We start from the raw sequence: 22067 nt of genomic DNA, 5'->3' as shown, positions 1-22067 counted from the left end.
GCTTTCTATGAGTCAGACACTGCTCAAAGCTTTTCACAGGTACTATCTAGTTTAATCTGCACAACTCTAATTAGGGATGTATCAGTCTCATTTTAGAAGAAGGCAATGGCACCCCACTCCAGCACTCTTGCTTGGAAAATCCCATGGACGGAGGAGCCTGGTGGGCTGCAGTCCATGTGGTCGCACAGAGTCGGACACGACTGAGTGACTTAGCGGCAGTAGCAGCAGCAGTAGTCTCATTTTACAGGTGAAAGCATTGAGGCCCAGAGAGAGAACTTATTTGCCAAGATCATGGAGCTTGTAAAGGCAAGACCAAGATTCTAACAAAGGCCTAACACCAAGGTTCATTCTCTTAAGCACGATACTCCAGCACGCTTCAGACATCAGAGGCTTAAGTTATAAAAACAGAATGAATTTAGATTAAAATAATACACCCACTTATCTGGTTGCCACAGTTTTGACAACCTTAACCAGTCTGGACCAGCACACAAATGAAAAGCAAGTGTTACGAGCCGCTAATTTGGAAAGAAAATGACTGTCACAAAGCCTATGGTTCCTAATCCATAGCACAGTACTCTCCGCAAAATGGAGATAAAGTGAGAATGAAGAATAGAAGCAGCAAAAATGAACTACAGTATCTGAGAGAAGAGGGGAGAATGTCCATTACCAAAGACTAGTGGTCAAAGACAACAAGGCATAGCAGCCTTACGCAACTCATGCTTCATTTGTATTTTATTTTAAAACATACAATCGCTCCTGTGTATGATAAAAGAGTAAGATTTTCATTAAAAAAAAACTTTTTCTAAAACACTTATGGTAAAAGAGTTCTGTTTCAATAACCTGAAAACATCACATTTCATTGGAAAGCCTCTGGTTCTCAGTGATGCTCAGTAATGTAAATGCTAGCCTGGTTTGTTTTATTGCCATGCATAACTTGAATTTAATAAACTATTCTACTATACTTAAAAATAAGAATTACTATTATTTCATTTCAAAGCATCACAATACAACATTTTGAAATTTTATTAGTAATAATGTTACAGCTTTTAGTTACAGTTTTCAAGCAGTCTGACGTGCAAAAAGCATCATATTGCATTTAAGCAATTTTAAGCACCTAAAGTCTTAACATAAAATACCTTAGCCCAAAGAATTTTAAGAATGTTTTTAATTTTATTTATATAAACTGTCTAAAATTTCAAGTGTGTTCTTGCCAGCAATACTAATATATCATGTAGGAAAATACTTAATAAATGATCTCCATTTCATACAGGCTAATGTACTATTTTAAACCAATCTGTCAGCACATGTTTATATAACAATTTCAGAATATCTAAATAAGAGAAAGAATACTCAAGAGAAGAAACTCATAACTAATTAACAAGAGTTTAACACTTTTTATTCAGCTACCTGAAAAATATGTGACAAGCTTTCTCTTGTATCTATGCTTCGGCTTTTGTTTTATAACCACGATTTTATCAAGATAGTTATTTAGAGCCCATTTCAGCCCACAGTGGATTTCAGGAAGCTTACATTATCAGTAGCCTAGTATTCTGAGTCTTAATTAAATACTGTTCCTAATTAAATCATTTTTTAATATTTGAAGTATACAAAATGAAAGGCATATGCAGGTTTCTTATAAATGGAACAAGACTATGGAAATGTATAAGAGAGAAATTTATTCTATTTCTTTTATCTATTCATTTTCATTTATTCATTAAAAGTAATACAAGGTTTTTAAATTATCTTTTTATATGCAAAATGCTCAACAGTTAGAACCAAACAGGAGTGTTCCATTTCTTAGATGCATCATGTGACAATTCCCTGTCAGACCTCAAGGAATAAATTTCTGATCCAAAATCAGTGAAACAAATGAAGCGTTCTTCAGTGTTAAACAATATGAAGGGTTTGCCACACCAAGTATTTATTTTTTATGGAAGTTATTTAAAGCTTTAATCAAATTTTAGTGTGATATGCACACCCAAAATGCACTATGAGAAAGAACACGTTAAAAACGAACTACAAACTGCACCATTAACTGAGCCGGGCTTTAACACAGCAGCCGCTCTATTAAGTAGGAGTCCACGAAGGCGATCATTTACCTGAAGCCCCTGGCAGTGCCTGCTTTTCCTCTCTCAACTCAACTAGGCCTCTCTAGCCATCTCGAGCTGGACTACTCCAGCTATAAGAAAACTGCTGAATGAGGAAGGAAACAGAAAACACGTGGGAAAGAGAAGGTTTGAAGGTCAACCAGACAGTAAGCAGAAGCAAGAACATTAGGAGAAGCGATCAGACATGTTAAGCACCAAGGAAGAGCACGTTCATCAAATTACAAGATTTCTGTATGTTCTGTTACTATGGCAACTTTATGTTCTTTTGTATACAAACATCAACAATTCAGTCTGCTCTTTGAATCTTACTCACGGGGTTTCTCAGAGTAAACTACATTATCCCCCGGATAGTGTAAAACTCAATTTTTTAATGCAGTAAGAGAAAAAAAAATCGAGCAATACGTTTGCCACAAATACCTTAAACTTGTTTCCCACACTGATGAAGCTAAGTTTTCCTGCTTTTTGTTTGGTGTCTTTGTTGTTATTTGTGGATGACTCAAATAACTCCCGGACAAATTTATCCCTGGATTCACATATTAAGGACTCAAGAGACATATGCAAAGCGTCATTATTTTTTTCCACAAACTGAGTCTGAAAAACAAAGCAGACAGGAACGATTCAGTCCATCTTGTGGTAATATTCCTTAACACGGCGCTGTCCAACAGAACCCCCTGAGGTAACAGAAACACCCTGCGTCTGCATTGTCCAATACAGCCACCACCAGCCACGGGGACATCGGGCACGTGAGATGTGGCGGGGTCCTGAGGAACTGACTTTTAAATTTTGCTTAACTTTAAAAAGCCAGATGTGGCTAGACATTACCGTATTGTACAGCACAGCTTTAACATCAAATGGTTTTCTCCCTGTAAATGCTCTACTCACTGTTTCATAGCACACTGCCCCGGCAAAATGCCTGATGATGAAGCCTTCATCATCTCGGATGTTCCTGTGAACTGCCAGCTTAGACTTTCTAGGAATCTGAAAATCAATACATACAGCAGTCATTAAATTATCAAAAATATACAACATTAATAACTCCCTTTAGAAAACATCTGGGTGTGAAATACTTAAAATCAAAAAGGGAGTTTTCATACTTTATACAATCATATTGCTCCTTAAGTAAGCCTTAATGTACCAATAAAATCTAGCAAATATTTTTGGTCATAATCTCCTAGGAAGAAAAAAAAAAGGAATAAGACCCAAAACAAAACAAAACCACACTATTCAGAAGCACATGCAAAACACAGCAGGCATTTTATAAAGTTAATTGTTTGTGTCTAAAGCAGTAGCTGCTGAATTGTCATCTGGAGCACTTTTAAACCACCAAACCATTTACATGAGGTGATTCCTAGGTGTGACCAAGGTTGAGAAGCATTGTTCTATAGAAACACCTGAAATCAGCACAGGGACTCACCTACTGATTTTAGCCATACCTCCTAACACTCTTACACAATGAGCCCGAATCTATTTGAAGAAAACAAAATCACTCTCTGACTGTACTATCACTATAATATCTCCTACTGGTATCATTTCTAAAAGTTTCCAAAATAAAATATCACCTCTGACCCACAAAATAGCCTAAGGTTAAGAAAGACGATCTCATTTAAAAATGGAAAAGCTAAGGCCCCATAACCTCACCAGGCTTCTCCTGGGCGAGAGAGCTGGCAGACCACAGAGCCTCCCCTCTGCGTGGCAGCAAACAGCACGAGCCAGAAGGGGGCCCTGGGATCAAGACGCCAGCCTGATGCCCAAACCCAGCCCTGTCTCCCCATTCTAGGAAAGGAGGTCACCTGCCCGCTCCGTGCCTGTCCCCTCATCTCTAGCATGGGGAAGCAAGCGGGAGCAACAGCAAAGGATTACTGTGAGCAATGTGCGGTGCTGTGCTTAGTCACTCAGTCGTGTCCGACTCTTCGTGACCCGACGGACTGCAGCCCGCCAGGCTCCTCTGTCCATGGGGATTCTCCAGGCAAGAACACTGGAGTGGGTTGCCGCGCCCTCCTCCAGGGGATCTTCCCCACCCAGGGACTGAACCGAGGTCTCCCACACTGCAGGCAGATTCTTTACCATCTGAGCCACCAGGGAAGCCCACTATGAGGATTAAATAAAGTAATTCAAGCAGATGCTTAGAATGCATCTGGCACGTGGCAAGCAATTCGATCAATGATTATCATTATTTACATTCTCAAAGAAATACAAGAAAAGCAGTAAGCCGTGCAAACTAGAATTCACTGCTGTGCTCTTGTTCTGTTTTGGGGAAAGTGACCAAAGCCCATTCCTGATGCTTCTGTTGGCTGTCCTTGGAGCGCTATGTCTCTGAAACCTTGGTCACAATTTGCTGACCAGCAGTCAGTTCTCTTGGCAAAAGCGACTCTGCATCCAGACTGGTGCTCAGAGAGAGCAGTGAATAAACAGGACTAGACACACGGCTTCAGTCTCAGCAGAAGTTTTCCTGGGGACACATGCTGTTTTATTTCTATCTCAACTGAAGTGAAGAGAGGCAGCCTTCACATCCCAAGATTTATTTAAGGATAAGAAGAACTGCAAGTTGATGGAGTAGGTGGCTGTGGGATGCAGTCTCCAGAGAAGGTTACATAATCACATCAGCTTTTTCAGTAAACGCCTTCAACCCGCTTGTGCTACTGATTTAGTTAATGATGTATGGAAACAGGAATATCTGCCTTCATCCACTTGAACTCCTGGGCCCATCAAAGCAATGACTGTTATACCATGTCCCAGTCTCAAAACTGTGACTGTACAGGAGGCGACGGCAACTCTGGACAGCTTTTCTTTTCTCTTCCATCTTCCTTCCTTCCTGTCTTTGTTCTAAGATGAGGCAGCGCCTACCTACATGGGTGAAATTAACAACCACATTTCTCTGTGCTACTCTGCTCATTCTGGGCACAAGGATGGAGTTGTATTTGGATTAGTCAGGGGATGTAGGTTGAGTGTAAAGATAAACACAGAGCTACCTAAACAAAGAAAACACCTCAAGAGAAGCACGCTCCAGCCTTATGGAGAATGGCCCTACCAGCCACCACCACTAGCAGGGATTCAAGCACAGCTCTATGACACAACAGCAGTCTAGGGAACCAGGTCTCCTGACCCTTTTTGGAAGAGTACTTCTCATTTATTTCTCTCTGTGTCTCTTTTTGTCTCTCTCTGTCTATTTTACCCTTCAGCTAGTTCTTCTGTCGCTTCAGCTTCTATGACCCTCCCTGAGTACAACTGCCATTCAAAACTCCTAAGGAAAGAGCCTCGAAATGAAATCACTCATCATTAAATGAACTGCTTCTACCAGTCAGACTCTTAGCCACAAGCTTTGCTGGTTTTACAAATGTGCAGGCAGGTGACTGCATGTGACTCTAGGTCCTAACCCCTGGGAAGTGATCCAGTGCACACGATACGGAACACAGTGACTGATGGCCACTTCACCCAGAAGGGAGAACATAAAAACAGTACATAAATGTACAAAAAAAGGACATAAATCTTTTTGTACATCATATATAGGAGAAATGTATTTTATATCCAGCTAAAAGGGCCTTGATTGGATAGATCAGCAGCAGCAAAAATATACAGATATAAATTAATGGTCATCTATAGAAGACACTGTGCTGGATTAATTATAGAAGATGCATATAGTTGTTAAATGCCTTACATAACTTAGAAGTCTAATTATCTAATATCTACCATCTAGCACATCTTTCTGAAAGTTTCTCTTCCAGCCAGAGCCTCAGTTTTGAAATGACAAACTCACAGAGAGTCGGAAATGGTCTTTGTGCTTCTGGTGAACTGCAGATGTGAAGTGTTGATCACTTGGCTGGGGAAGGCGATTTTCTTCATCCAAAATATCCAATATTCCCACTAATTTTGCTTCAATTAAATCTATTTCAAAAAATTCAAATATGACAGGGTAAAAATACAACACTTTAAACACTGATCACAAATTTTGAGGGCTGGTCAGAAACAAAGTAATATGATTCCACAAATACTGTTTTCTCTCAAAAGCTACAGAGAGCAAATGAATTTTATTTTACATCTGGCAATTTATTAGAAAGTAACATCATATACTCAACACAGTTTAGAACAACTCCATAAAGAAAATGACTAACGTAATAACCATCCTGGCTGTAAGCTAGGACAGAGGCCAAAGAGCCAGCAATCTTCCTCTCCCAGATGACCTCTATATTCAAAACGAAGTAAAACTACAGAAGCTTTTGTAAGCTTAGGTTTTTAAAACTACTTACAGATATGGATTCAAAAGCTTTCCAGCAAAACTTCAGCAACAACACATATTTATGCTCCTTATATTCATATGTTTTGAATTTACTGCCTGTCCAAAATAACTATAGAATGTAAGCTGCTTAAATGCAGTAGATAGAACTGTTAAATGGGACAGACTCTAAAAGACAGGAATTAAGAACAAGATGGCAGAGGAATAGGTGGACATGGAGTACATCTCTCTTCACGGATACATCAGGAACACACCTTCAGACACAGAAATGCAGGCAGAACACCAGCTGAGAGCGGACGAGAGTAACTGACCAGCAGAAAAGAACACATAGAACCACACAAAACTCGGTAGGAAGAGGGAACTAGGGGGAAAAACAGGAGTGTTAGTACGACTGGACCTGCCCTGGGCAGGTGGGGGAACAAGCAGGGGTCCGATCCCCACATCAGGGCAATTGTCTGAGTCAGAGGAGAAGCATTTAAGGCTGAGACTGAAACAGGTGATCTGTGGCAGCCTAAATGGAACGAGAATCAGACAGTCCTTGCTGCAGCCATACATACCCTGGACAGGGACCCAGGTCCCCTGGAAGGTGCAGCAGCTGGGAGCTGGAGTTTAGGGATTGTGGAACAATCCCGGGGCAAGAGCTGCTGTGGACTGTGGAGAGACAGATTGAGGGGACGTGAGGGAGGAGACTGTGGTGGGAAATGCCTGTGGAGGAAAGCCAGGCAGCCATGGAAGCAAGGCGATGAGTCATGCATAGGGGATGGAGCCTCTCTCTCCACACGCCAGCATCAGCAGCTGAACAACAGAGAGGCTGGCCCATCAAATGCCTGAGGCACCAGAGTAGGACCCCAGCCAGGGAGCCCCTTTAAGTGTCTGACATAGGATATACTGAGTAGGATCCCAGTCAGGGGGGCCCCTCTATGTGCTTGACACCCCACACAACAGAGAAGGACCCCAGGCAAGGGAGCCCTCTAAGTGCATGAATGGGCGGAGCTACAGAGAAAGACTGGCCAAAGAGGCCTTCTGATCGCCAGCTACAGGAGGCTCGAGAAAACTCTGAGAGGGCCATAACTCCTGCCAGGGAGGCAGTCCATGTCCCTGCACACTTGGTGCCACCAGGGTCCCCACAAGCCAAGCAGCTGCACCACCTTCACACTCACCTTTCACTGGGGCAGAGCTGCCACAGGCAAAAAAGTCTTGCATCTATGCACACACGGTCACTTCAGTCGTGTCTGGACTCTGCGACCCTGTAGACTGTGGCCTGCCAGGCTTCTCTGTCACAGAGGGGGTGCTCTCCAAGCAAGAATACTGGAGCATATTGGCCAATACTGGTTGCCATACTCTTCTAGAGCACAATATTTCCTGCTGCCCTAGCCACCAATTCCCCTGAGTACCTGGTGCTGCCAGAATCCCTGAGACCCAAGCAGCTGCACCACCTCCACAACTGGCCCTCACGGGGCAAACCCAAGTCCTCCAGGGAAGCCTCAGAGGCAAACCCCCTTGGACAAGCCACATGCAGAGATGGAAATAAAACCACAATTGAAACCCAGGTGCAGTGTGGCTAAGGAAGAAGACCCAAAACCTTCCCACCAGCTGTAAAAGCTGCAGATTAAATCCGTACAATCATCTAGGCAGACTCTGTGTCTATGGAATATCTAAAAGGCCACTGAGAGTTCCCACAAAAGAAAACGCACTAGTCCTGACAGCTGTGGACACTGGAGGCAAGAATGCACAGGAGCAGGACCAGATTAGAAGCTGAGCTGCCCCCACAGCAGGTCGAGAGACCAACACAGTGTTGGAGGGCGTCCTAGAGAGGTGAGGTGGACTGTGACTCCCAGCGAGGGAGAGGACTCCAACAGCAGTGACCCAAGAAAAACATTTATTATTCTTGTGTTTGACTTATTCTGTAGATTCTGTTGGATTTTTCCCCCCCTTCCCCCACTTTGTTGCAGTTGTCGATTTTATTGGCACTACGAAATCTAATTAAGCTTTTGAGCTTTTCTTTTTTTCCTTAGTTACATTTTTTTATTATTGTTATAAACCTCTACCTCTACGCTGGGCTTTTTCCTTTTTGTATTTTCTAATTTTTTAATATTACTTTTCAATTTTTAAACCTACTATTATTTTTCCTACATTCACCCCTCTGTTTGCTTTTCCTACTGTTCCTTTCCCCTTGCAATCAATCCTTAGTGTATATAAATCTTACTCACCTTTATTTAACTTTGCATATCTACGCTCTCTTTCCTTGCGTCTCAGCATACTTGTTACTGTCATCTTCACTGTTTTTTCCCCACTTGGCGCCTTGCTCTAGTTTTGTCTTGCAGTTTGTGCTTCAGGTAGTTTTGTTCTGGGAGATATAATTTTTGGTTTCCTCTGTGCACCAGGTCAATCTATTATACTTTATTTTTGTTGGGATGTTTTGATTTTGATTATGGGTGGATATGTATATGTGTTTATTCAGTCACACTTTTTATTGTTGTTATAAACCTCTGCCTCTACACTGGATTTCTGCAGTTCTGTGGAGCTTTCCTTTTTTATCCTTTTTCTTTCTTCACTTTTTTCTTTTCTCTTTTTTATAATTTTTAATTTTTTGAAACCTATTATATATTTTCTACATTTATTCCTTTGTGTGCCTTTCCTATTGTTCTTTTCCCCTTGCAGTTAATGTTTAATGTATGTAAATCTTCATCTACCACTACTTAACTTTGCGTATCTATTCTTTCTTTCTTTTCTTTCCTTCCTTTCCTCTCAACATATTTGTTAAGTTTTGTTTTCATTGCTTTATTCCCACTTGAAACCTTGCATCAGTTTTGTTTCCCAGTTTCTGCTTTAGTTAGTTTTGTTCTTAACTGGTAAATAGAGTTTTTGATTTCCTTTATTCACCAGGTCAATCTACTGTATTTTATTTTTCCTGGACTGTTTTGACTTTGCTCATGGGTGTATATGTATATGTGTATGTTCCATTTTTTTTTTAAATTATTTGCCTGATTTTGTAACTGCCATTTATCTGGGGTTCATCTTTGGTTTCTCATTTTTGGATATTTGTTTCAATCTCACTTAATGTCATAACAAACCACTTGTGGAATCTTCATTCCTGACCAGAGATCAAGCCCTGAGCCTTTGGAGTGGGAGCATTGACTCCAAGACCCTAAACTACCAGAGAACTAACCCTGCTGTTGCTGCTCCTAACTCACTTTAGTCGTGTTCGACTCTGTGCAACCCCATAGATGGCAGCCACCAGGCTCCCCTGTCCCTGAGATTCTCCAGGCAAGAACAGTGGAGTGGGTTGCCATTTCCTTCTCCAATGCATGAAAGTGAAAAGTGAAAGTGAAGTCACTCAGTTGTGTCCCACTCCTAGCAACCCCATGGACTGCAGCCTACCAGGCTCCTCCGTCCATGGAGTATCAAATAGTGAGAACTCACACAAAGGAAACCACTTGAATACAAGGCCCAGCATCACCCAACCACCAGTAGCACCTTGTGCAGGATGCCTCACCTGAACAACAAACAAAACAAAAATACAAACCCAATCATCAGCATACAGGATCACCATATCACTCAGCTTGTCCATCAGAGAAAAAAGAAAGAAAGAAAGAAACAAACAAACAAAACCTCAGCACAAATCTCACCCTATAGGAAGCTTACACAAACCCCTGGACCAAACTCAGGAGGACAGAAACCGAAAGGAAGAAAGAATTCAACTTTGAAGCCTGGAGAAAGAAGACCTCAAATACAATAAGTTAAAAAAAAATAATGATTAATAAGACCAGAAACTATAAAACTCCTAGAGGAGAACAGAGGCAAAACACTCTCCGACATAAATCACAGCAGGATCTTCTATGATCCACCTCCCAGAATTCTGGAAATAAAAGCAAAAATAAAGAAATGGGATCTAATTAAAATTAAAAGCTTCTGCACAACAAAGGAAAACATAAGCAAGGTGAAAAGACAGCCTTCTGAATGGGAGAAAATAATAGCAAATGAAGCAACTGACAAACAACTAATCTCAAAAATATATAAGCAACTTATGCAGCTCAACTCCAGAAAAATAAATGACCCAATCAATAAATGGGCCAAAGAACTAAACAGACATTTCTCCAAAGAAGACATACAGATGGCTAACAAACACATGAAAAGATGCTCAACATCAATCATTATTAGAGAAATGCAAATCAGGACCACAATGAGGTACCACTTCACACCAGTCAGAATGGCTGCAATCCAAAAGTCTACAAGCAATAAATGCTGGAGAGGGTGTGGAGAAAAGGGAACCCTCTTACACTGTTGGTGGGAATGCAAACTAGTACAGCCACTATGGAGAACAGTGTGGAGATTCCTTTAAAAATCGCAAATAGAACTGCCTTATGACCCAGCAATCCCACTGCTGGGCATACACACTGAGGAAACCAGAATTGAAAGAGACACATGTACCCCAATGTTCATCGCAGCACTGTTTATAATAGCCAGGACATGGAAGCAACCTAGATGTCCATCAGCAGATGAACGGATAAGAAAGTTGTGGTACATATACATAATGGAGTATTACTCAGCCATTAAAAAGAATACATTTGAATCAGTTCTGATGAGGTGGATGAAACTGGAGCCGATTATACAGAGTGAAGTAAGCCGGAAAGAAAAACACTAATACAGTATACTAACACATATATATGGAATTTAGAAAGCTGGTAATGATGACCCTGTATGTGAGACAGCAAAAGAGACACAGATGTATAGAGAGGACTTTTGGACTCTGTGGGAGAGGGAGAGGGTGGGATAATTTGGGAGAATGGCATTGAAACATGTATACTATCATGTAAGAAACGAATTGCCAGTCTATGCTCGATGCAGGATACAGGATGCTTGGGGCTGGTGCACGGGGATGACCCAGAGGGATGTTATGGGGAGGGAGGTGGGAGGGGGGTTCATATTTGGGAATTCATGTACACCCGTGGTGGATTCATGTCAATGTATGGCAAAACCAATACAGTATTGTAAAGTAAAATAAAGTAAAAATAAAAATTAAAAAAAAATAGTGAAAAGGCAGAGAAATACTACACAAATGAAGGAACAAACTAGAAATGCAGCAGTCCAAATAAATGAAGAGGAAATAGGCAAACTACTTAAAAAAGAATTCAGAATAATGATAGTAAAGATGATCAAAAACCTTGAAAACAAAATGGAGAAAATGCAGGAATCAATTAACAAACATCTAGGAAAATTAAAGAATAAACATACAGCAACAAACAAAACATTTACTGCAATTAAAAATACTCTAGGAAGAATAACAGCAGGATATCTGAAGCAGAAGGAATCAGTGAGCTAGAAGAAACAACGGTGGAAATAACTTTTGAAGAGCAGATTAAAGTGAAAGGAATGAAAAGAACTGAGGATAGTCTCAGAGACCTCGGGGACAGTACCAAAAGCACCAACATCTGAATTAAACATTCAAAGAAGAAGAGAAGAAAAAGGGTATGAGAAAATTTTTAAGAGGTCATAGTTGAAAATTTCCCCAACAAGGAAAAACAAATAGTCGATCAACTCCAAAAGGCACAGAGTCCCATACAGGATAAACCCAAGGAGAAACATGCCAAGACACATACTAATAACACTAACAAAGACTAAACACAAAGAAAGAATATTAAAAGCAGCAAGGGAGAAGCAACAAGTGACATACAAGGAACACTCAATACGCTTAATAGCTGATCTTTCAGCAGAAACTCTGCAGGCCAGAAGGGAATGGCAGGATATATTTAAAGCTCTGAAAGGGAAAACCTACCACCAAGATTTCTGTACCTGGCAAGGATTTCATTCAAAACTGCTGGAGAATTCAAAAGCTTTTTCAGACAAGCAAAAGTTAAGAGAATTCAGTACCACCAAACCAGCTTTACAACAAATGTTAAAGGGATTTATATAGTCAAGAATAGAAGAGAAGAAAAAGATTTACAAAGTCAACCCCAAACAATTAAGAGAATGGCAATAGGAACATATATATCAATAATTACAGAGATGTTGTGGGGAGGGAGGTGGGAGGGGGGTTCATGTTTGGGAACGCATGTAAGAATTAAAGATTTTAAAATTTAAAAAATAATAAACTAAAAAAAAATAAAATAAAATAAAATAAAATGTAAACGGATTAAATGCTCCAACCAAAAGACACAGACCCACTGAATGGATACAAAATCAAGACCCATATATATGCTGTCTATAGGAAACCCACTTCAGACCTCAAGACACATATACACTGAAAGTGAGAGGATGGAAAAATATATTCCACCCAAATGGGAAGCAAAAGAAAGCTGGAGTAGCAATCTTCATAGATAAAACAGACCTTAAAATAAAGAAGATTACAAGCGCGGACAGCCGCGACAGCACACAAGAGCAGCGGAGAGGAGCTACACCATGTCCGAGGTCAGAGGCGGAGCCCAGGAGGAGCTACCCCATGTCCAAGGTAAGGAGCAGTGGCTGCGCTTTGCTGGAGCAGCCATGAAGAGATACCCCTCACCCAAGGTAAGGGAAAACCAAGTAAGAGGCAGGCACTGAGAGAGGGCATCAGAGGGCAGACAGACTGAAACCACAATCACAGACAACTAGCCAATCTGATCACACGGACCACAGCCTTGTCTAACTCGATGAAACTAAGCCATGCCCTGTGGGGCCACCCAAGATGGACGGGTCACAGTGGAGAGGTCTAATAGAATGTGGTCCACTGGAGAAGGCAATGGAAACCACTTCAGTATTATTGCCTTGAGAACCCCAAGACAGTATGAAAAGGCAAAAATGATAGGATACTGAAAGAGGAACTCCCCAGGTCAGTAGGTGCCCGATATGCTACTGGAGATCAGTGGAGAAATAACTCAAGAAAGAATGAAGAGACAGAGACAAAGCAAAAACACCACCCAGTTGTGGATGGGACTGGTGATAGAAGCAAGGTCCGATGCTATAAAAAACAATACTGCATAAGAACCTGGAATGTTTGGTCCATGAATCAAGGCAAACTGGAGGTGGTTAAACAGGAAATGACAAGAGTGAACACTGACTTTCTAGGAATCAGCAAACTCAAATGGACTGGAATAGGTGAATTTAACTCAGATGACCATTATATCTATTACCGGGAGCAGGAATCGCTTAGAAGAAAGAAATGCAGTAGCCATCATAGTCAACAAAAGACTCCGAAATGCAGTACTTGGATACAATCTCAAAAATGACAGAATGATCTCTGTTTGTTTCCAAAGCAAACCATTCAATATCACAATAATCCAAGTCTATGCCTTGATCAGTAATGCTGAAGAAGCTGAAGTTGAATAGTTCTATGAAGACCTACAAGACCTTCTAGAATTAACATCCAAAAAAGATGTTCTTTTCATTATTTCAATGCAAAAGAAGGAAGTCAAGAAACACCTAGAGTAACAGGCAAATTGGCCTTGAAGTACAGAATAAAGCAGGGCAAAGGCTAATAGAGTTTTGCTAAGAGAACACACTGGTCATCACCCTCTTCCAACAACACAAGAGAAGACTCTACACATGGACATCACCATATGGTTAACACCAAAATCAGACTGATTATATTTATAATATAAAATTGATTATATTGTATTTCTTTTCAGCCAAAGATGGAGAAGGTCTATACAGTCAGCAAAAACAAGACTGGGAGCCGACTGTGGCTCAGATCATGAACTCCTTATTGCCAAATTCAGACTTAAATTGAAGAAAGTGGAGAAAACCACCAGACCATTCAGGTGTGACCTAAATCAAATCCCTTATAGCTATACAGTGGAAGTGAGAAATTGATTTAAGGGACTAGATCTGATAGACAAGAGTGCCTGATGAACTATGGATGGAGGTTCATGACACTGTACAGAAGACAGGGATTAAGACCATCCCCAAGAAAAAAGAAATGCAAAAAAGCAAAATAACTGTCTGAGGAGGCCTTACAAATAGCTGTGAAAAGAAGGGACGTGAAATGTAAAGGGGAAAAGGAAAGATATACCCATTTGAATGCAGAGTTCCAAAGAATAGCAAGGAGAGATGAGAAAGCCTTCCTCAGCAATCAATGCAAAGAAATAGAGGAAAACAACAGAATTAGACAGACTAGAGATCTCTTCAAGAAAATTAGAGATACCAAGGGAACATTTCATGCAAAGATGGGCTCAATAAAGGACAAAAATGGTAGGGACCTAACAGAGGCAGAAGATATTAAGAAGAGGCGGCAAGAATACACAGAAGAACTATACAAAAAGAGATCTTCACGACCCAGATAATCACGATGGTGTGATCATTCACCTAGAGCCAGACATCCTGGAATGTGAAGTCAAGTGGGCCTTAGAAAGCATCACTATGAACAAAGCTAGTGGAGGTGATGAATTCCAGTTATTTCAAATCCTGAAAGATGATGCTGTGAAAGTGTTGCACTCAATATGCCAGCAAATTTGGAAAACTCAGCAGTGGCCACAGGACTGGAAAAGGTCAGTTTTCATTCCAATTCCAAAGAAAGGCAATGCCAAAGAATGCTCAAACTACCACATAACTGCACTCATCTCACATGCTAGTAAAGTCAACGCTCAAAATTCTCTAAGCCAGGCTTCAGCAATATGAGAACCGTGAACTTCCAGATGTCCAAGCTGGTTTTAGAAAGGCAGAGAGGAACCAGAGATCAAATTGCCAACATCCAATGGATCATCAAAAAAGCAAGAGGGTTCCATAAAAACATTTTTTTTCTGCTTAATTGACTATGCCAAAGCCTTTGACTATGTGGATCACAACAAACTGTGGAAAATTCTGAAAGAGATGGGAATGAATACCAGACCACCTGACCTGCCTTCTGAAACATCTGTATTCAGGTCAGGAAATAACAGTTGGAACTGGACATGGAACAACAGACTGGTTGTAAATAGGAAAAGGAGTACATCAAGGCTGTATATTGTCACCCTGCTTATTTAACTTATATGTAGAGTATATCATGAGAAATGCTGGGCTGGAGGAAGAACAAGCTGGAATAAAGATTGCCAGGAAAGTATCAATAACCTCAGATATGCAGATGACACCACCCTTATGGCAGAAAGTGAAGAAGAACTAAAGAGCCTCTTTATGAAAGTGAAAGAGGAGTGTGAAAAAGCTGTCTTAAAAATCAACTTTCAAAAAACTTAGATGATGGAATCCGGTCCTATCACTTCATGGCAAATGGTTGGGGAAACAGTGTCAGACTTTATATTGGGGGGCTCCAAAATCACTGCAGATGGTGACTGCAGCCATGAAATTAAAAGACACCTACTCCTCGGAAGGAAAGTTATAACCAACCTAGACAGCATATTCAAAAGCAGAGACATTACCTTGCCAACAAAGGTCCGTCTAGTCAAGGCTATGGTTTTTCCAATGGTCATGTATGGATGTGAGAGTTGGATTATAAAGAAAGCTGAGCACCGAAGAATTGATGCTTTTGAACTTCAGTGTTGAAGAAGACTCTTGAGAATCCCTGGCACTGCAAGGAATTCCAACCAGTCCATCCTAAAGGAGATCAGTCCTGAGTGTTCATTGGAAGGACTGATGTTGAAGCTGAAACTCCGATACTTTGGCCACTTGATGCAAAGAGCTGACTCACTTGAAAAGACCCTGATGCTGGAAAAGATTGAGGGCAGGAGGAGAAGGGGACGACAAAGGATGAGGTGGTTGGATGGCATCACCGACTCAATGGACGTGGGTTTGGGTGGACTCCGGGAGTTGGTGATGGACAGGGAGGCCTGGCTGCTGCAGTCCATGGGGTAGCAAAGAGTCAGACACGACTGAGCTACTGAACTGAATTGAACTGAACAAGGGATAAGGAAGGACACTATAGTGGGAGGGGGGTTCATGATTGGGAACTCATGTACACCCGTGGTGGATTCATGTCAGTGTATGGCAAAACCAATACAGTACTGTAAAGTAAAATAAAGTAAAAATAAAAATTAAAAAAAAAAAGGAAGGACACTACATAATGATCAAGGGATCAATCCAAGAGGAAGACCTAATAATTGTAAATATCTATGCACCCAACATAAGAGGTCCTCAATACATAAGACAAACACTAAGAGACATAAAAGGAGAAATTGACAGTAACATAAAAACAGTAGGAGACTTTAACTCCCACTCACACCAGTGGACAGATCATCAAAACAGAAAATTAATAAGGAAACACAAGTCTTAAATGGTACATTAGATGAGAGGGCTCTCATTGGTATATTCAGGACATTCCATCCAAACGCAGAAGAACACACCTTCTTCTCAAGTGCACATGCAACATTCTCCAGGACAAACCACATCTCAGGTCACAAATCAAACCTCAGTAAATTTAAGAAAACTGAAACTGTATCAAGCATCTTTGACCAGAACACTATGAGACTAGGTATCAATTAGAAGAAAAAAACTGTAAGAAACACAGACACATGGAGATTAAACAATAGATTTCTAAATAAACAACATGTTACTCAAGAAATCAAAAGGGAAACAAAATTTCTAGAAACAAATGACAATGAAAACATGACCACTCAAAACCCATGGGATGCAGCAAAAACAGTTCTAAGAGGGAAGTTTATAGCAGTACAATCCTACCTCAAGAAACAGGGAAAATATCAAATAGACAAGCTAACCTTACACCTAAAACAACTGGAAAAAAAAATTGGCAGAAGGAAAGAAATCATAAAGATCTGGGCAGAAATAAATGAAAAAGAAATGAAAGAAACAGTAGTGAAGATTAATAAAACTAAAAGCTGGTTCTTTGAGAAGGTAAACAAAATTGACAAGCCTTTAGCCAGAGTCATCAAGAAAAAAAGATACAAGAATCAAATCAACAAAATTAGAAATGAAAAAGGAGAGGTTACAGCAGACAAGGCAGAAATACAGAGGATTATAAGAGACTACTATGAACAACTCTATGGCAGTAAAATGGATAACCTGGAAGAAATGGAAAGATTCCTAGAAAAGCTCGATCTCCCAAGACCAAACCAGGAAGAAGTAGAGAGTAGGAACAACCCAACTACAAGCACTGACACTGAGGCTGTGATCACAAATCTCCCAGAAACAAAAGCCCAGAACCACATGGCTTCACAGGAGAATTCTATCAACCACTGAGAGAAGACCTAATGCCTATCCTTATAAAACTCTTTCAAACAATGCAGAGGAAGGAACATGTTCAAACTCATTCTGCAAGGCCACCATCACCCTGACACCAAAACCAGACAAAGACAACACAAAAAAAGAAAACTACAGACCAATATCACTAATGAACATAGATGCAAAAGTCTTCAACAAAATTTTAGCAAACAGAATTCAGCAACACATCGAAAAGCTCATACACCATGATCAAAGTGGGTTTATTCCAGGGATGCAAGGATTCGTCAATATACGCAAATAAATCAATGTGATGCACCACAGTAACAAACTGAAACATAAAAACCATATGTTAATCTCAATAGATGCAGAAAAAGCTTTTGACAAAATTCAGCACCCATTTATGACTAAAGCTCTTCAAATAATCAGCACAGAAAGAACCTATCTCAACATAGCAACGGCCATATATGACAAACCTACAGCAAACATTATTTTCAATGGTGAAAAACAGAAAGCATTCCCCCTAAGATCAGGAAGAAGACAGGGTGTCCACTTTCACCACTATTATTGAACATAGTCCTGGAAGTCCTAGCTATAGCAATCAGAGAAGAAAAATAAATAAAAGGAATCCAACTGGAAAAGAAGTAAAGCTCTCACTCTTTGCAGATTACACGACATTGTACATAGAAAACTCTAAAGATAGTATCAGAAAATTACTAGAGCTAATCAGTGAATTTAGCAAAGTTGCAGGATACAAAATCAATACACAGAAATCACTTGCATTTCTATATACTAACAATGAAAAATCAGAAAGAACAATTAAGCAATCAATGCCATTCATCACTGCAACAAAAAGAATTAAATATCTAGGAATAAACTTACCCAGGGAGACAACAGAACTGTACACAGAAAATTATAAGACACTAATGAAAGAAATCAAAGATGACATAAACAGATGGAGAGCTATTCTAGGTAGGGAATCAATACTGTGAAAATGACTACACTACCAAATGCAATCTACAGATTCAATGTGATCCCTATCCAATTACCAATGGCATATTTCACAGAACTAGAACAAAAAATTTCACAATTCATATGGAAACACAAAAGATCCCAAACAGCCAAAGCAGTCTTGAGAAAGAAGAACGCAGCTGAAGGAATCAACCTTCCTGACTTCAGATTATACTACAAAGCTACAGTCATCAAGACAGTGTGGTACTGGCACAGAAACAGAAATAAGACCAATGGAACAAGATAGAAAGTCCAGAAATAAACCCATGCACCTATGGGTACCTTATTTTTGACAAAGGAGGCACGAATATACAATGGGGCAGAGACTGCCTCTTCGATAAATGGTGCTGGGAAAACTGGACAGCTACATGCAAAAGAATGAAATCAGAACACTTCCTAACACCATACACAAAGATAAACTCAAAATGGATTAAAGACCTGAATGTAAGACCAGAAATTATAAAACTCTTAGAGGAAAACATAGGCAGAACACTCGATGGCATAAATGAAAGCAAGATCCTCTATGACCCACCTCTTAGAGTAACAGAAATAAAAACAAAAGTAAACAAGTGGGACCTGATTAAACTTAAAAGCTTCTGCACAGCAAAGGAACTATAAGCAAGGTGAAAAGACAACTGTCAGAACGAGAGAAAATAACAGCAAATTAAACAACTGACAAAGGATTAATTTCCAAAATACACAAGTAGCTCATACAACTCAATATCAAAAAAAAACGAACAACCCAACCAAAGAGTGGGAAAAGACCTAAACACACATTTCTCCAAGGAAGACATACAGATGACTAATAAATACATGAGAAGATGGTCAACATCGCTCACTATTAGAGAAATGCAAATCAAAACCACAATGAGATTATCACCTCACACCAGTCAGAATGGCCATCATCAAAAAGTCTACAAACAATAAATGCTGGAGAGGGTGTGGAGAAAAGGGAACACTCTCGGACTGTTGGTGGGAATGTAAATTGATACAGCCACTATGGAAGATGGTATGGAGATTCCTTGAAAAACTAGGAATAAAACCACCACATGACTTTGCAATCCCACTTCTAGGCATATACCCTGGGGAAACCAAAATTTAAAAAGACACATGTATCCCATTGTTCACTGCAGCACTATTTACAATAGCTAGAACATGGAAGCAACCTAGATGTCCCTCGATAGATGAATGGACAAAGAAGTTGTTGTACATATACACAATGGAATATTACTCAGCCATAAAAAGGAATGCCTTTGAGTCAGTTCTAATGAAGTGGATGAACCTAGAACCTATTATACAGAGTGAAGTAAGTCAGAAAGAGAAAGATAAATATAATATTCTAATGTATATGTACAGAATCTAGAAAAATGGCTGAAGAATTCATTTACAGGGCAGCAACGGAGAAACAGAGAGAGAATAGACTTACGGACATGGGGAGAGGGTAGGAGAGGGTGAGATGTATGGAAAGAGTAACCTGGAAACCTACATTACCATATGTAAAATAGATAGCCATGGGGAATTTGCTGTATGGCTCAGGAAACTCAAACAGGGGCTCTGTATCAACCTAGAGGGGTGGGATGGGGAGGGAGATGGGAGGGAGGCTCAGAAGGGAGGGGATATATGTATACCTATGGCTGATTCATGTTGAGGATTGACAGAAAACAACAAAATTCTGTAAAGCAGTTATCCTTCAATTTAAAAATTAATTAATTAATTATAAATAAAAGCTACAGGACACAGGAAGAGCAATCAAGACTCCAACGGCACTGGGCAGAGAAAGATGCATCTTGGGCAGTTAGTGGGGGTGACGGGGGGCACACTAGCTGAGCTGTAAACGAGAGTATTCTGACAGATGCAGGACGTGCAAGTGGGCAGAAAGGTAAACGGAAGGGGAGGAGCTCCAGCCAAGATATCCAACGGCACCATCAGAGGCACAAAGATCTAAGAAGGGACAAGGTATGTGGAGGGATATGCTAAGTGGACCAGGCAGGATATCAAAGTCCTTTGGGAAGTTACATAAATGTAAAGTATTATCATGGTGACTGTGTTGTTGTTACCACTGTTGTTCTATCTTGTCCAAATCTAGCAAGAGTTACTGGCTCAATTGCCAAATTCCACTTTCACAGCAAGGTTTACCCAACAGGTGATTTTAGAGATCGGCTGGAAGGAAAAGACAGCCTGAGCACCAGTTGGGTGACAACGGGAAAAGGTCCCTCTACCAACAACAGACCAGGAAAGAGACTGTTCTCCTGTGCGTGGCATTATCTGATGGGACCCACTGAACCTGTGAGGCCTACTTGCAACCAGTTGGAGGGTAGAGCCGACGCACAGAGAACAGAGATGAAGAACGGCAGACACAGAGCCAAGCCCCTGCAGACCCCGTGGGGACCCTGCTATACCACGGGCTTCCTCACGCCAAGTAAGGAATCCCTTCACTGCTTAAACAGTTTTGTTTCCTCCTTAACTTAGCCACGTGTTAACTGTTTAAGAAAGAAAATGCCCATCACAGTAAACAGAAGAAATTTTCAGAATACTTTCAGTAGAGCTGAATTTGGTGCCTTCATGTGAAAAAACAACTCCCTAGCAGTGCTAGAGAGGTAAAAGCTCTCTTGAACACCACAGTTCCAAGTCCCATAACCAGGAGTGTCGACCACAGAGCACAGAAGAATGACTAGCGAAAACATTCACTGTGTCTTCCCTTCGTTCCCCCAGACAGAGCAAAAACGATACGCACCTATGCAGTCCTGATTGTCCACATAATGCACTTCATTCACACCTAAACCTTCCTTTTGATAGAGCTCTTGTTCCTAGAAGAAAACAGTCATAATCACAGATGTGGAGATGCCATGTGAGAGGAAAGACTCACTGTTTGGTGCCAGATATAATCATAACATTTATTGATCAGTCAGTGTACAAAGGTTCACACCAACTGATTCGGTGACTGAGAAGTCTTACAAAACATTAGGGAAGAAAAATCCTTGCCCCTAAGGCAAGGTGAAGTCACAACTTCAATGGCCAACATAACATACGATTTACATATGTGGAAGCATTCCCTCACAGATAAGCACGCTCTCCCTGAAATACGCTGGGCAGCCAGGCACAGACACAGGGATCTGTTAACAATCACTCAAACCCAAGACAAGACCGGGGCAGGCGGGCAGGAATTTTATCTCAGATGAGTGAGCAATGCAATGAATTCAGGGTTATGTGTATTTCTTATTTTTCCCCCTGAATGTTTAAATATTTCCTCCTAAGAGACATACTAGCCAAAGGTTCTGTCATTCTAGGAGGCGGTGTCCACTTGGACTCAATCTGAATTTGAAATTCACTTTTATTTTAAAGAACTGGTATAAATATAAATCAAGACTGTCTCCTCTTCATGAAGTTTCTAGATAAAGCTTGCTGGACTGGTAAGAAGGGAAGAATTAAGGCAGGTTAAGTGAGAAGCATACATGTCAAACTTCACACAGTAATGGAAGGACTAAGGCAGCCGAAAGGAACATTTTCAGAGAAACTATCTTAACTGCCAAGGACTTGTTTTCACCTGTTTGTTTATGCCAGAACTGGCTTAACTATAATATATGAGGAGCGGTATAAAAGCTGGAATGTGCTGGGAAACCCAAAAGGACAAAAACATA

At 40.5% G+C, this 22067-nt stretch overlaps 1 protein-coding gene across 3 annotated transcripts in view; it reads right to left on the bottom strand.

The window, feature by feature from the left end:
- Positions 1–22067, bottom strand: part of MYO6 (myosin VI) — a 159579-nt gene that overhangs the window by 41523 nt on the left and 95989 nt on the right. For all 3 annotated transcript variants that reach the window (XM_018052881.1, XM_018052882.1, XM_018052884.1), the window contains exons 15-18: positions 21164–21236; positions 5863–5990; positions 2991–3086; positions 2526–2699 (exon numbers count right to left, since the gene is read on the bottom strand). In XM_018052881.1, coding sequence (XP_017908370.1) covers positions 2526–2699; positions 2991–3086; positions 5863–5990; positions 21164–21236 — 471 coding nt within the window. The remainder of the gene's footprint in view (positions 1–2525; positions 2700–2990; positions 3087–5862; positions 5991–21163; positions 21237–22067) is intronic.

Source organism: Capra hircus, chromosome 9 (assembly GCF_001704415.2).
Source record: "Capra hircus breed San Clemente chromosome 9, ASM170441v1, whole genome shotgun sequence".
Taxonomy (NCBI): domain Eukaryota; kingdom Metazoa; phylum Chordata; class Mammalia; order Artiodactyla; family Bovidae; genus Capra; species Capra hircus.
The sequence above is the reverse complement of the archived record's forward strand: the minus strand, read 5'-3'. Positions and strand labels throughout refer to the sequence as shown.